We start from the raw sequence: 16,474 nt of genomic DNA, 5'->3' as shown, positions 1-16,474 counted from the left end.
AACCGGTCCTACAGTCTATAGCGGAAACACATATCGGAAACATTGAAATGGAATCGTAAAATATTTAGTATAGCGTGTGTTGCTTTTACGTCCAACAGATAACACTCTTTTTCGAAAAAAGCATGTTTTTACCTGTCACAGATGGGACATATTAGTTATATAAATAGTAGGTATATAAAAACACACGCGTATTCGAATGCAACGTTGTATCAAAATTTCAAAGTAATCGGCGAAGAATATTTGGAGATTTAGGATTTTGAACAAACGATCATTTACATTTTTATTTATATAGATTATTAACGTCTGATTGAAAAAAAAATTTCCAATAAATAATAATTCAATAATAACAAGAAAAATAACAAAAAAAAATTAAAAAATATCAGAAGTTATTAATGAAGTTATTATTATTTGGGAAGTAGAATTACTAAAGATGGACGAAGCAGGAGCGATATAAAATGCCGAATAGCACAAGCGAAACGAGCCTTCAGTAAGAAATATAATTTTTCTACATCAAAAATTAATTTAAATGTCAGGAAAAGATTTTTGAAAGTATATGTCTGGAGTGTCGCTTTATATGGAAGTGAAACTTGGACGATCGGAGTATCTGAGAAGAAAAGATTAGAAGCTTTTCAAATGCGGTGCTATAGGAGAATGTTAAAAATCAGACGGGTGGATAAAGCGACAAATGAAGAGCTGTTGCGGCAAATTGATGAGAAAAGAAGTAATTGGAAAAATATAGTTAAAAGAAGAAACAGACTTATAGGCCACATACTAAGGCATCCTGGAATGGTCGCTTTAATATTGGAAGGACAGGTAGAGGGAAAAAATTGTGTAGCCAGGCCACGTTTGGAATATGTAAAACAAATTGTTAGGGATGTAGGATGTACAGGGTATACTGAAATGAAACGACTGGCACTAGATAGGGAATCTTGGAGAGCTGCATCAAACCAGTCAAATGACTGAAGACAAAAAAAAAATTAATGAAATAAAATTTTATATATTTTTTGTTTTTAAAAATGTGGTGTCCCGTGAGATTCTTTTTTTAATTTTACTTATTTCTTCTACTATACAGACTCAAAAATGTCAATTTTTTACTTTATACTTTTTTATTAATGTTTATTATTTTTCATTATTTTAAACGTTTCAGGATGGGAATAATTTAAAAAAAACTTATTCATGGAAATACGAATACTTTTTACTATTTTATTTTATCTTTTATTATTGTTCAATGATTCTTCTGATCTCATTAACACTATCATTTTTTTTTTATAAAACAATAACTTTTTTTTTTCATTTTTCATCACCTCAAACTTAATATTTTAATTATAAAAATTATTATTATAATTTTTCTTTAATTTCAGGCGGAATTAGTAGATGCAGTTCGTCGACGTAGAAGAGAAGATGAACAGAGTGACGATGAAGATCTTGGTTTACCAAGAAGTCCTTGTAGCAATTCGCCTACAACCGCTGATGTATTATTCGAAAAAGTTATTAAGGTATGTAATAAATTAATTGTAAATTTTTATTTAATGTTTTCAATTAACCATAGTTTTTAAAAATTTTCATGGAGGTTAATCTTTGATTAACATCAAACTGTAAATTCCTAATGACTCGTAAAGGACAATAGAATATAAACATAGATTTATGTACGTTTTTAAAATAACATTTACTTTTACAGTAGTCTGATTAACATTCAGATTGAATTATGAAAAAATAATTTTTATAAAAAACCTTATATTTAAATAATTAAATATTTAAATAATTGAAAACAAAAAAAAAATACCCTGCATAAAATAAAGTAAAAAGACCATAACAATTGTAATCAGTAAGCCACCTGATAGGTTTGGTGGTAAATTCGTCGTTGTAATTCAACTGATTTCTAAGTGGACGTTCTCAGATTCAAATCCTTATAAAGGCAGTTACTTTTAACCGGATTTGAATGTTAGATCGGTGGATGTCGGTGTTCTTAGGTTTTTTTTAACTTCCGGGACCACCGTTAAGTATTGCATCAGAGGATGAGTTGAATGATTTGTATTGTGTGTGAAGATGCCATGCCTGACCAAGATCTTAGGTAGGTTGGGTTTTATTAAGCAAACGTCTCAGGAATGGTCGGCCTGAGTTTGTTCAATGCTACACATTTACCGGTATAGTTACATTACACTTAAATTGTTGCGACTATAAATAAAAGCATTAAAAAAATTGTAATCAATAAAGGAATACAAAAACAGGTGAATAATGATTATTAAAATAATTTTTAAACAGTAAAAACGTTCAAAAACAGTTTTGGAAAAATTTTACGTAAGATCTAACTAGATAAGCATTTCTGTTAAACAGGCATTTTAATAGGCATTTTTGTTTTGTTTTTTTGTTAAACTGCAGTAGTTATTGCTAAGTAAAAAATATTGAAAAAAAAAATAAATAAATATTAATTGACAAAACTATATTTACAAAACAGTAAAAAACGGTTTAATTCTAAGAATGTAAAATGTATTTACTTTAATTTTCCTTGCATCATAACTCTAAAACTATCCTGCTAGAAGGAAAATATGGTAATTAGTAAAAGAATGGGGTATGGGTTTTTTTTATTTTTCGATGTTTCATGATCCTACGGCTCCCCCAAAACAAAACATGTGGGGCTAATTTTCGTATGTACATATGTTGGCGTGTTTGAAGCTTGATAACTTTTGACTGGATTAAACCGATTTTGATGAAATTTTGTACAGAAATTCATATATGCGAGGCATTTTTTTGGTAAAATTTTGGGGTCAGTATTTGCAGGGGGTGCGGGGTTTTTTTGGATTCAGTTTTTCAAGATTTTTGAAACATAAACCTATATTAAATTATTCATGATCCTGAATCGATGCATGACTACAATTAAATTAAAAAATCTGATGTGGACACCACATGACTTCTCGTATGCTTATTTCATATACACATTTTTTTTAAATGAAAAGTACAAAAAATTTTATTTCATTTATAACTTCTGATATTTATCTTTTTTTTTTGTTGAATTATTATAAAAGTTTTTATAATCAGAGGTTAATAATTATTAATTAATCAATATATTAAGTTCAAAAAAAAGTTAAAAAAAGGAGATGATGTCCGATTCGAACCGATGTGCATTCCCCTTGTAAGATCCAAATATTTCATTAATTAAAGTTTTATTTGGCTATAACTCTCGAACGAATGAAAATAAGTACCACTTATGATATATCGTTGAAAAGCGCTCAATGAGGGCTTATTACTGTGGTTAAGAAAAAGTCTAAAATCCAAATGTTTTGGATTTTGGGGTTTTTTGGATAGTTTTGGTCCAGTCGATTACAATCAAAAAGGGGAGGTCCACAACTAAATGTTACAACTCTCCTAAATCCAACATTTTAATATCCTTCGGCTAATCGTTTTTTAGTTAATGCGAGATACATACATACGTACAGACGTCACGCCGAAACTAGTCAAAATGGATTCAGGGATGGTCAAAAAGGATATTTCCGTTGAAACATGGAAATCAAAGTTTTTCTAGATCACAATACTTCCTTTATTTCATACAAGGAAGAAAAAAAACGGTCCACATTTTTATCGAAAACGAAGGAAAAGAATCCAGTTGGGGTTAAACCTTCTAAAAGAAAATAATTTAAAATGGCTTGAACTTAAATTTTATCAATTTTTCAGGAAACATCAAAACTTGCTTGCTTTTTCTCTATAGCTACAAACAAGGAATTAAAATGCCAGCGTCTGAAATTGCGCAGCACGCCAGCTAAAGGATAATATTGACACACATCATTTGGTCATACTTGAACCATCTCTGTATAAAGCCAAGAATTTTCCGAACGATATTGATAATTGATTTTTTTATCTTGGGAGTATTACCTATATAGAATTTGATACCTTCATTATGGGATACCTTCATGATATGGAATACCTTCATGGGGATACCTCCATTATTACAAAAGTTTGTACTTAAAATGTATAAATTATATTGTGTTGGAACTTTCCGCCGTCTTCTGTAGAGTAATATACAATACGACACGAAAGAAAAAGTTTGTTTTTTACAGTATTATATCTTGCGAACCACTTAAAGGAAAAAATGGATTTTATATCTTATTAATGGTTGTTAATCGAGCGAAATGCGGTCTTGTTTTAACTGGAAATTTTGACATTTTTCCGTTTTATTTGTTTTAGATGCACTTATGCTGAAATAAATTTTCTGAAATTATACAGTAATTATGAAATTTTGTTATAAGTTTCCCTGATATTAAGAAAAATCATATTTATATAACGTTTTTTATGACTTTATTATAAAATAGCGTCTGCTATCTTTTTTTTGACAGTAGTGAAGGGGAAAGTTTCCGTTGCTAAACCAGTTACGTATAAATGCTTTTTATTTGTTAATTGGCAGTTATTTTTTTATTAATGAAAGTGTAAACGTGCCTTTTAGGTAAAATTCTTAAAATTATGATTATTCTTATCATTAAGTTCAACAATATTAACAAACGTTTGAGTTACTAACTGTTTTTTTATTTTATTTCATTCGCTTTACTTTCCCGTCTAGATAGAGCTATAGCTCTAGAAGGGTTAATATTATAATCGGTCCAATTTGGGCATATGCGGTTTTCACCGAATTTTGATGACACCCAAGGAATTCAAAAAACCGGATGAAAATGTTCCGGATTTTAATGTATATGTGTGTGTTCGGTTTTGGCCTGTAAATCATCTTATATTTCCAGAACTACTGGGCCGATTTTAACCAACCTTGGTGAGATTACTTGTATATATGAGTCATTGATGCCATTAAACTTGAAACGTCTAGGGGGTGAGGCTGAAGAGCAAAGTCACCCTCAGTATCTCGAGATTTCGGGGGTCATTAAGGTTTATTTTTCTTAGGCACATTTGTTAACAGTTAATAAATAATAAATTGCACCCCCACCCCAAAAAAAGCTGTTGTAGTCGTCTGTTATGTTGTGACGTAACAGGTGAGCGGTAGAATTAAATAAATGAATAACATTTAAAGCGTAAAAATTAACCCGGTCTGGCTGGGTCTCAAACTCTATATATGCTGCGTTAAGCCTCGTGGCTACACCAGTCCTCCGACCGTAGAAGCGAAATTTATTCTATGTAAGTTGAGAAATTAGTTTTGGTAGTGCCGATCATCGCCGCTAGTTTCGCCATATCCGTGCGATTAAATACGGTAAGCGCGCGTTTTAATTAGAATCATTGAATTAAATAAACGAAAAATATTAAATTTACATAATTATAAATATTTGAAATTAAGTTGTGTTATAAGGCGTGCATCAGAAACAACCCAATGTTGTCATTCTTTTTTTATTTTATACAATTATCTTTTTGCATTATATTTTATTTTAGTTTAATTTTTTATTTCACTAATATAAAACTTAATACAAATAAAGAGCTGTATTATTAAACAATTATTGATTATTGAAATAAATTAAACAATTTTACAATGAAAAGTTCATTTGTAAAAAAATCTAAACATAGACGATACTTCAGAAAACATAGTAAACACTTCAGAATAATTATATACATTATAATTTTAAAATAAATAGAAAAAGTTAAAATAAATGAAACAATGCTTATGAAATATCATTAAACTAGTATTTTAGAAAATTAAATAAAAACAGGGGTTTTTAGAAAAATAGTAAAAAATATGAAGTAAAAAGAAGAAATATAATCAACTACTTCCGTTTTTGGCAGTCTTCTACTAGAAAGCGTATATTTACTTTAAAAACTTATTTAAACCTTAAATTGAAGTTGCTTAAAAACGAACTCTAAAAAGGATACCAAAAATACTAGTTTGGTAGTACTGATTATTTTTAGTTATATTTTTTATTATTTAAATCCTTTTTCATTTATATATATGTAGTTTCCGTAGTGTAACCTACTGACGACTGATTAATTTACGAAATGGCCAGATAGGTTGAAATTCTAATTAAAATATTTGTATATAGTTTTCGAATGTAATTTTGGTTTTTACTTTTTGGAAAACTTTTATTTGGTTTTCATTTTAAGTATATTCATTAAAAATTAATTTTAGCGAACATTTTAAGCGATAAATATATTACCGCTTAATTATTATAATTTTAACTTTAAACGACTCTAACGGCTGGTTGAAATAGTATTTTTTTGGGATGAATTCGATTTTAACAAATATATTTTTTTATATTTCGTACGGATTAAATAAAATAGAACATCTGTAGAAAATATAATTAAAATTCTGACGGACACATTTCCTTTCGTCAAGATAAAAATTAATATCTGGAGAAAATTACCGAGTAAATGAGGTTGTCAACTATATTTGTAGTACTGATTCTACCAAAAAATTCAGTTCCATATACAAGAATTATCTTTTATATAGATGAATGTAGTAATTTAACTTATTCATATTTTTTACTTCCTTACACAAACTAAAGGAAGTATTGTGAACGCGAAAAATTTCGGTTTTCAGATTTCAACGAAATTATCCTTTTTGACCATTCCTGAATCCATTTTGACTAGTTTCGGTGTGACGTCTGTACGTATATAAGTATGTATTTCGCATAACTCAAAAACGATTAGCCGTAGGATGTTGAAATTTTAGATTTAGGACTGTTGTAATATCTAGTTGTGCACCTCCTCTTTTCATTGCAATCGACTGGACCAAAAGTGTCGAAAAAGCCTAAAATCTAAAAAAAATTGGATTTTGGACTTTTACTGAATCTTTTTCGGAATTCCCCACCCAAAAAAAAATACCGATTAAAAATATCGATGTATTTTTAATATTCAATAAGTATTAGGTGCAAGTTTTTCACGTGGTTCGAATCTCACATTATTTCCATTAATTTATTAATAATTATTAACCTCTGATTTCAAAAAAAAAACAAAACATGATAATTCAATCACAACAATTAAAAAAAAGAAAAAATATCAGAAGTTATGAAATAAAGTAATGAAATAAAATTTTATGTACTTTTCATTAAAATAAAAATTGTATATATATATATATAATTTAATAGGCGTACAAGAAAGTAATGTGGTGCCCACATCAGATTTCTGTTACCGACGTTTTGAAGAAAATACGGTATTATTTTCGGCCGCATATTGGTATTATTGGGGTGGTGAAAATTATTTTTCTTTACATTTTCAGGTAAAGGAGTACGAAAATATTATTCAATTAAATTATGTTTCCTTATATATTTATTTATAGGCTTATATATAAAATTTTGTGGCTCAAAACTCCCCAAAAATACTAGATCAATTTCATTAAAATTTAGATATCCTATAAGTAGTTTATTTGACGTTGTGCATGTGAAAAATTGATGAAGATTAGGTGAGTCGTTCTTGATTTACGCTCGATTTAAGGTCGAGAAAATTTGATCGGGTTAAGTTAGAAGCATGGTTCGTTATGATGTTACAAGTTGGAACGTTGACGTTTCATCATTTGCGGTATCAATTGTAGTGCTAAACGTGACGTAATTTTCTAAATACTGAAAGTTTATTTTTTAATTTTTTTTTCTTTTAGCCTACGGGAGCAGCCGTTAGGTATTGCTTCAGAAGATGAAACGGAAATTTTATAGAGTGTAAAAATGACATGCCTGACTTGGATTCGAACCCGAGACCTTTAAATAAGCGTTTATTTTTTTATTATTGTTCGTTTTGGACATGTAACTTTTTTTATGGATCAGAGGTTTTTTTTTTACAAAATTGTTGATAGAATGAGTTGATACTGTTTCAAAAGAAAACAATATAACAAAAAATCGGACTTCTTTTGCAGAAATGGGCAAACATTTTTTCTTTATTTAACATAATTTATATTTTTTATATGGGTTAGAAAAAAGAATAGTTAATTATTATTTACTTTACATTTTTTTTTCTGTAAAATAAATTCTGCAAGTTAAATATAGGTGCAGTTATAGACAGAGATGTGACTTTGCTTTCAATACTACGGGGCATCACGATAAATTTCTCACGCTCATTTAGATCTGATTGATTTAATAATGTAATTTTCTGTTAGAAATAATATTTATTTATAGTTTCCGGCTATACATCATTGAAAAGTAGGGCTTTATTTTAGCTACATTACTTTTATATTTTATATAAAGAATTCAACTTATAAATGCGGTTTCACTATAAAATATTAACAGAATTATTAATTAAATATAAATTAATAAAATATTAGTCAAGTTTTCTAGTTTTTTAACTTGTAAAACTATACAGCACCTTTATTCGATATAAATTGAATTATTAGTATAATTTACTCAATAACTACGTACAGTTAGATTCATAAACTTAAAGGAAAACGGTCTAGCTGTCAAAACATTATTTTTTTTTTTACAAAGAATTTTCAATTGTGTTTTTCTATATGTAAATATCTCTTGAAATTATTCTTTAATCTCGTGTAAACAGAATAAATTACAAAGTAGTTTCACCAAAGGTTAGTGGAATTCTCCATTAGTAATATGGCTATATAGCTTCTAGTTCAGATTTATACTTCTGTACATCAAACAGTTCTGACTGGATATTGGCGAGTGTTATTCTTAAGGAACTTATAATTGTTGTCGATTAACTTTTTTTGTAGGATGTATATGAACATATAAACACAAAATCTTTGATCGTTAATATGTTCTTCTTCATCTTGTGAAAATATCTCTGCATAGAATAAGCACTATGAAGAAGCCCTGAAGAACTCCTTTGTATATACTCGTATACTTTATTTCGTGTTCCCTTTATAGGTAGTTCGTTAATTTCTGATTACTCATTCCTTTGCTTTTTTCTTATTTCTTCTACCATGAAATTCTTTGTTGAATTTGGTTAGAGTTTTACTAAACTTGTGTTTAGTTTTGAAAACTATAAATTTGCTTAATTCTTAGTTTAAGGAGGTTGGCTTCGCTTATGTATTTTTCTGTGGTCTGTTTCCTATTCGGTGATTTATTGGGTACAGTCCGTTAATTTTGTTTGATTTTTTAATGTTTTTTCCTATAAAATAATTTCGTTCTGATTATGTTAATTAAACTTTTCTATCATCAAAGTATGGTGTTGTATGGTTATTTCCACATAAACTAGGACGATATTTAAGGCGGAGTATACCTCCAGCTTTAAGTACTCTTTTTTATGGTCCACAAGGATTTTACACGTTTTATTTCTTGTACCATAATTAAGAGAGTATTAAATATCTAAATGCCTTTCTTCTGTAACCTAAAAACTTTTTCGAAATATTTTTTTAGGAAATGATTCCAAAATAGTATTGGGTATTTATTGTATTGATGTATTATTGTTATTATTATCCATCATGTCTTGTTCGCTGTATTTTTTTGTTTTTGTTACTGATGAGGTGGGGAAATCCCAGTTACGGACAACGTGTCGGACTCGCTACAGGTTCCGCAAGTTGTTAATAATGTGCATATGTATACCTGCGTCCTACCGACTAAACCTAACCACTTCATCAGCCCGTCCCCGGAGGGTCGGATCCGCAATTAAGCATTACTCAGCCCCGGGGAGTGCCTTCGAACTCTCGGGGGTCCGAAGTCCCCCTGCATCATCACCGCCGCCCATCCGCGCAAGCACGGACGAACGACGGCTCCGCAGGAGGCTATCTTTCACCCCCTTCGCTCTGCAGTCCTAAGTTCGCTGTATTTACTTTTAACGCTTATAACGTTAAATTTACTTTCGTTGATTATCAGTTTACATGGAAGAAAATACTGTGTCGATGAATGCTAAATATATATACAGAGTGTTTATAAAAACCATTTCTATGATTTAGGGGATGGTCCTCCTCATCAAAATAAAGAGAAAAAAACTTTACATCAACGTATGTCCGGAAACGCTTAGTTTACCGGCTAATCTGCCATTTTGTATTTTTAATACAAAAATTTATTTCTAAGGAATGGTTAATCATATCAAGCTGAAATTACGTACGTAGCTAGGGTACCTAGAGTTTTAATCGTATAAAAATAATGAACCTGATTTCTTAGTCAATTTCAAAATGAAGGCCTTGTGAAGTTTTTAATTGTTAATATCTTTGCAACCGTTTTTTTAAATTAAATGTTATGTATATAAAAAATGTTAAACGTTTTTTGGAAAACAAAACGACACCTTTTTTATTTATATCCATTCATAAATAACAAAGTTACGACAAAATTTCTTGAAGCGAGTCATTGTAGATTAAAAAAACTTTTATTTCCTTCCGAATAAAATTGAATAATTGGACACGATCTCAACTGGAATAATTTTGTCTTTATTTTGATTTGGGGAACTCCCTGAATTCTTGAAAAGGTTTTTTATAAACATTCTTCATTTATAAAATATTTCTATTAAGGCTGGAATTTATAAAATAGATAATAGATGTGATGTTAAACTGAAACGCAATATAATACATTATATATATATATATATGTTGATGTCATAATCTATGCTATTGTATAATTGTATGATCCATTGGAACTAATTAAATACTGTGATAAAATTGAAAATAAGAAAATTAATATATAATCTTCAATTCCATAAAACGTAAATGCTTGATATCCATTTGTCTTTATAGTGGAGGGAGTAAACACGTGCACATTCCCTCCAACAACAATTAATCATACCTCGTGCCCTTATATATTTGAATTTTTTTGCAGAATAATTACGTTATAATAATGATGGTCCCTTTTTTTCAGAATACGAACTTCAAAAATGGTAAAATAAATTTTAAAAAAGCTATTTAAAATTTTTTTGTATAAGTTTTTATATTAGCCCGTAGATGATTATTAATGTTCCTTTTAAAACCAGTTTTTATATATTTTGTACATTGTAAGCTACGTTTAATATTAAAACAGATATATACGATAATCTGGTTCTAACATTAAACGAATATACGTTTAAAATACTATAACGGTAAAAACAGCTTTAATCTTGTCTGATATATTTGTGTACGTTGTGTATGTATATATCCTACACCATACTACGCCACAGTTTAACCTCCCGCTGGATGCATGCGTTCACTTTACCGAATGCTCATAACCCTACTTGCTGTAGGCTTATAAGTTACACTTATTTCTGAACTAAAATTTAGCTAGCTACATTTGCTTCTTGCTCTGAATTGTGATTCAACCAACTAACCTCCTTTATAATACATATATGATAAACAAACTTGTTTTGTCTTTAAAGATACAGGTATCTTTTATATACTGCATTCTGATGTTATGATACTGTTGCTCTCATGTTATTTCGTATAGAAATCTTGTGGTAAACCTCCTACACTGTTATAATCTCGTTGCGTTTAGATACAGTTTTATGTAGTGTGTGTGTGTGTGTGTGTGTATATATATATATATATATATATATATATATGACTTCTTATTCTTTTTTAACCGTAATACTTTCTATAATCTGTGAAATAATTTACAGTAATAATAGTACTAATAAGATTATTATTTATGAATTGATCCTTGAGTTAGTTTTTTATAATTTTAAAAATACGGTTGATTCTCTCTTGTGTTTTATTATTGAAATTACTTTTGTGTATTTCAGCTCATGTGCATAGATGATTTGTATTTAACACGTTGTGTATTTATATTCCACTATGATATATATATTTATTAAGTCACTAACAGACTCGGCAATGCTTCGCTATTGCTAGATTTCAGTGTATATATATATATATATATATATATATAGATTAAATGAACACAATTGAAAGTTTTATGAAAATTAAAAAATTTAACCTTTCACTTTATAAAAGTCAGATTGTATATAAATCCAACTGCCAAAACAGCGCTACCTATCGGATTTAATTAAAGCTACTCTGTAAACACAGTAGTCGGTTCAAAACACCCCTAACTTTCTTTCTACCGGTCAGATCAAGGATTTCAATAGCTTTAAACCTCCTCCGACAACGCGGACCATTTTGCAAAAACCCGCGCGTAAATCGGTCCAGTGTTTTTTTAGTCTATAGCAGACACACGTACAAACATTTTATATATATATATATATATATTATATATATATATATGTGTGTGTGTGTGTGTGTGTGTGTATATAGAAGAATAAATTGTTTGTATATTTTATTTGTTTCGTAAATATCTCGACATCGACGCCACCTAGCGGGTATAGTTTTTGCAAAAATGTTTCTTTTCACGTGACTAATATATATTCTAAATATCTCAACCCCAGTGCCATCTTCTTCTTTTTCCTGTTTAGCCTCCAGTAATTATCTTTCAGATAATACTTCAGAGGATGATATGTATGAGTGCCTAGTAAAGTCAGAGTTATTTTTACACGGATTTGAATACTAGATATCGTGAATACCGGTGTTCTTTGATGATTGGGTTTTAATTAACCATACATCTCAGGAATAGTCGAACTGAGACTGTACAAGACTACACTTCATTTACACTCATACATATCATCCTCTGAAGTATTGACTTGTAAGCTGGAACTCTCGGCTTCCAAATCAGCTGATTTGCGAAGACGCGTTCACGACTAGACCAACCCGGTGGGTAACCCCAGCGCCATCTAGCTGGTCTATTTTTTACAGAAGTATTTCTTTCCATGTATGTAATACATATTCTGAATATGTACAATATTCTGAATATAAGTACAATTATTCAAAATATCTCGTTCCCAGTGCCACCTAACAGGTTAAAATTAATTCAGAAACCCTCGCGGGCGTGCGCACAACTCACCAAAGTTTCATCGCAATCGGATGAATGGTGTAGGAACGCATACGAGAGAAACAAACATTATAAATATATATATAATGTTTTCTATTTAATAAAACTTTAAATGTTCGTTTGTTCAAAATGTTAACTCCGAAAGTTCTTCACCGATTACTTTGAAATTTTGGCACAACGTTGCATTTGAATACGCGCGCGTTTTTATATACAAACTATTTATACACCTAAGATGTCACACCTGTGACAGGTAAAAACATGCTTTTTTTTAAAAAAACAGCGCTATCTGTTGGACGTAAAAGCAACACACACTATACTAAATATTTTACGATTCCATTTCAATGTTTCCAGAATGTGTTTCCGCTATAGGCTAAAAAACTAATGGACCAATTTACGCGCGGGGAAAAAGGGAGAAAGGGAAAAATCGAAAACGGTAAAAGCGAAAAACGGGAAATGGAAAAAAGAACAAACGAAAATGGTTGAAAGGGAGAAATAGAAAAAGGGGGAAAGTGGAATGGGGGATGGGAAGGGAAATGGGGAAAAGAAAAGGTTAAATTTTCTGAAGCTCCGTAATGTTCATTTTGTTAATGTTTTATCAAACTTTCAATTGTGTTGATTATATATACATATATATATATATAAATTAAATCTAGGAATAACGAAGCATTACCGGGTCTGCTAGTCAAAAATAAAACTTAAAAGGTAAATAAATTAATGATAAAATCTCATAAAAAATGGATTAACCATGGATATTCTTACTAACAGAACATATTCCAATGCTGTACGCTAAGTAAATGTGGCGTATATTGTTGTCGGTGTGCATCCGTCCGTTTATAACGGAGTATTCGTTTTTATACATTTTTTTCAACGGAGGAGGGGAAAACTGTCTACTCACTAAAATCCCTGCCCCTCTACAACATGGATCACATCGTCTACATCTATACCTCCATTTCTGGTACCACGCTTCGAACCCATCTGAGTCCTGCGGTATTTTTTTTTTGACCTCGACCTGGGGGCCATTTTTGTCATCATAACATCGTGCTACGATCATTTGGTCTTAATAATATTCCCTGGGGATAAGCATCCCGAATTCCTTCCGGTATGCTATCACATCCAGCAACAATCGATAGCACGGTGTTTTGTAGTATTCTTCTGCTCCTCACAATAATCATATACCGCGGAAGGTCTCAGCGTCCCCTCTCCCAGATATGCCTTAAAATAATCATCACCGGTAAGGAACTGGGTCAATTTGTACCCCACTTTTCGGTAGAGTTATCTCTCTCTAAACTTCAGCGATCAATCTGTATATCCATCTGACTTTTGCTAACTGATCTCTCTTGTCACTGGCAGAAAAACGATGCCTAAGCCATCCGCCTTACCCCTTCCATCCACCGGTACATCTCACCTCTTCCAAACAAGGAAATCCAGGAGCGCAGTCCGACTCTACGCCAGTTTAGTTTTCCTTTTTCTTATGGAAAACGCTATTTCATTAAATTTTCCAGTTTCTTTATATTATTAAAATGGAGTACTTTCTTCTATCGACATGAAACAGCTTATTTAATCCTTTTTTCGTAACAGAAAAGGTACATTCATTTTTTTGTTTTATTTTACATGTGCCATGGGCTTTTTGTGGCATAGCACTTAACGGAAGAAGAAATATCAGATACGAATTGTCTTTGTAGTAGTAATGGTGAAGAAATTAATAGCGTTAATTGTAAGGTTAAGTATAATTTTCAAGAAATTTTACTTGCAGATTTGCAACGATTTATTTGGATTGGAAACACTATATTCCTCTTGTTTTTAAGGAGGAATATTAGGTTATCTAAACCCATCGTTAAGGCTTATAGTATCCAACCAAATATGACACAAATTACGTTTATAAAAAGTTTACTCCCAATTATTTTTTTTAATCATTACAATTATAAAAAAATTGTCGGGTATATTTAATTTATTAATGAAACATATTTATTTTATTTCATGTAATAAAGAAATTTGATGAGGTCTGCTTGTCTTTAAATTATCTCATTTTTGAAGTTATTAACGAAAATTGTTTAGTGTGTTACTATGTTTTAAATACATCTCGGTTACAACTGTAGTTATTAATATAGTGAAATCAAATAGCATGACAGTTCAGGATGCATGAAAAAATTAGCAGCTGTAAAAAGATAACTGGAAAGACAGTGCTGACAACCCATGATTGTAAATATTAGAAATTATGTAGAGTAAAATTTATAATTTTTTAACATAATTTTTACTATCCTGATATCTAGTTTTAGAGCTGTGCTGTAAGAAGGAAACTATGGTAATCGGTCAAAAAATTGGGTATGATTTTTTTCGACGTTTCATAGCCCAAGGAGTTTAAAAAACAAAAAACGCGTTTGAAGCTTAATAAATTTTGACTGGATAAACCGATTTTGATGAATTTGGCACAGAGACGACTGGTGTATACAGGGCAAATTGTTGGTAAACGTTTGGGGTCAATATGTTTCCGGGGAGGGGGTAGATAGTTTTTGTTAAAATTTTACATTCACAGCTCCACTTATATCAATACATGCGTGCATGATTACCATTTTTAAAAAATATTTTCCCCAAAACTTTTCCCCTTCCTCAAAAATCGACAAAATCTTTTTATTTATTACATATTTTTTAAATGTCCCTAGCAAAGTATTAATGCAAATGACCAAAAAAATACTTTAGGGGCAATATTGGAGGTGAAGGAGTCGATCAAGTTTGAAAATATCGATTTTTTTAATTTTTTAAAGCGTTTTTCTTCATTAATTGTTATTTTTCCACTATTTTTTTTTGTCTTCAATCATTTGACTGGTTTGATGCAGCTCTCCAAGATTCCCTATCTAGTGCTAGTCGTTTCATTTCAGTATACCCTCTACATCCTACATCCCTAACGATTTGTTTTACATATTCCAAACGTGGCCTGCCTACACAATTTTTCCCTTCTACCTGTCCTTCCAATATTAAAGCGACTATTCCAGGATGCCTTAGTATGTGGCCTATAAGTCTGTCTCTTCTTTTAACTATATTTTTCCAAATGCTTCTTTCTTCATCTATTTGCCGCAATACCTCTTCATTTGTCACTTTATCCACCCATCTGATTTTTAACATTCTCCTATACCACCGCATTTCAAAAGTTTCTAATCTTTTCTTCTCAAATACTCCGATTGTCCAAGTTTCACTTCAATATAAAGCGACACTCCAAACATATCCTTTCAACAATCTTTTCCTGACATTTAAATTAATTTTTGATGTAAACAAATTATATTTCTTACTGAAGGCTCGTTTAGCTTGTGCTATTCGGCGTTTTATATCGCTCCTGCTTCGTCCATCTTTAGTAATTCTACTTCCCAAATAACAAAATTCTTCTACCTCCATAATCTTTTCTCCTCCTATTTTCAAATTCAGCGGTTCATCTTTGTTATTTCTACTACATTTCATTACCTTTGTTTTGTTCTTGTTTATTTTCATGCGATAGTTCTTGCTTAGGACTTCATCTATGCCGTTCATTGTTTCTTCTAAATCCTTTTTACTCTCGGCTAGAATTACTATATCATCAGCAAATCGTAGCATCTTTATCTTTTCACCTTGTACTGTTACTCCGAATCTAAATTGTTCTTTAAAATCATTAACTGCTAGTTCCATGTAAAGATTAAAAAGTAACGGAGATAGGGAACATCCTTGTCGGACTCCCTTTCTTATTACGGCTTCTTTCTTATGTTCTTCAATTGTTACTGTTGCTGTTTGGTTCCTGTACATGTTAGCAATTGTTCTTCTATCTCTGTATTTGAACCCTAATTTTTTTTTAAATGCTGAACATT

General features: G+C 30.6%; 1 protein-coding gene across 3 annotated transcripts in view; it reads left to right on the top strand.

Moving 5' to 3' along the window:
* The window catches only part of LOC142332105 (uncharacterized), a 528,381-nt gene that overhangs the window by 453,628 nt on the left and 58,279 nt on the right, over nucleotides 1-16,474 (top strand). For all 3 annotated transcript variants that reach the window (XM_075378327.1, XM_075378328.1, XM_075378326.1), the window contains one exon: nucleotides 1,362-1,496. In XM_075378327.1, coding sequence (XP_075234442.1) covers nucleotides 1,362-1,496 — 135 coding nt within the window. The remainder of the gene's footprint in view (nucleotides 1-1,361; nucleotides 1,497-16,474) is intronic.

The sequence above is a fragment of the Lycorma delicatula genome, chromosome 11, assembly GCF_047948215.1.
Source record: "Lycorma delicatula isolate Av1 chromosome 11, ASM4794821v1, whole genome shotgun sequence".
NCBI lineage: Eukaryota > Metazoa > Arthropoda > Insecta > Hemiptera > Fulgoridae > Lycorma > Lycorma delicatula.
Note: the sequence above shows the minus strand (reverse complement) of the source record. Positions and strands in the feature narration are given on the sequence as shown.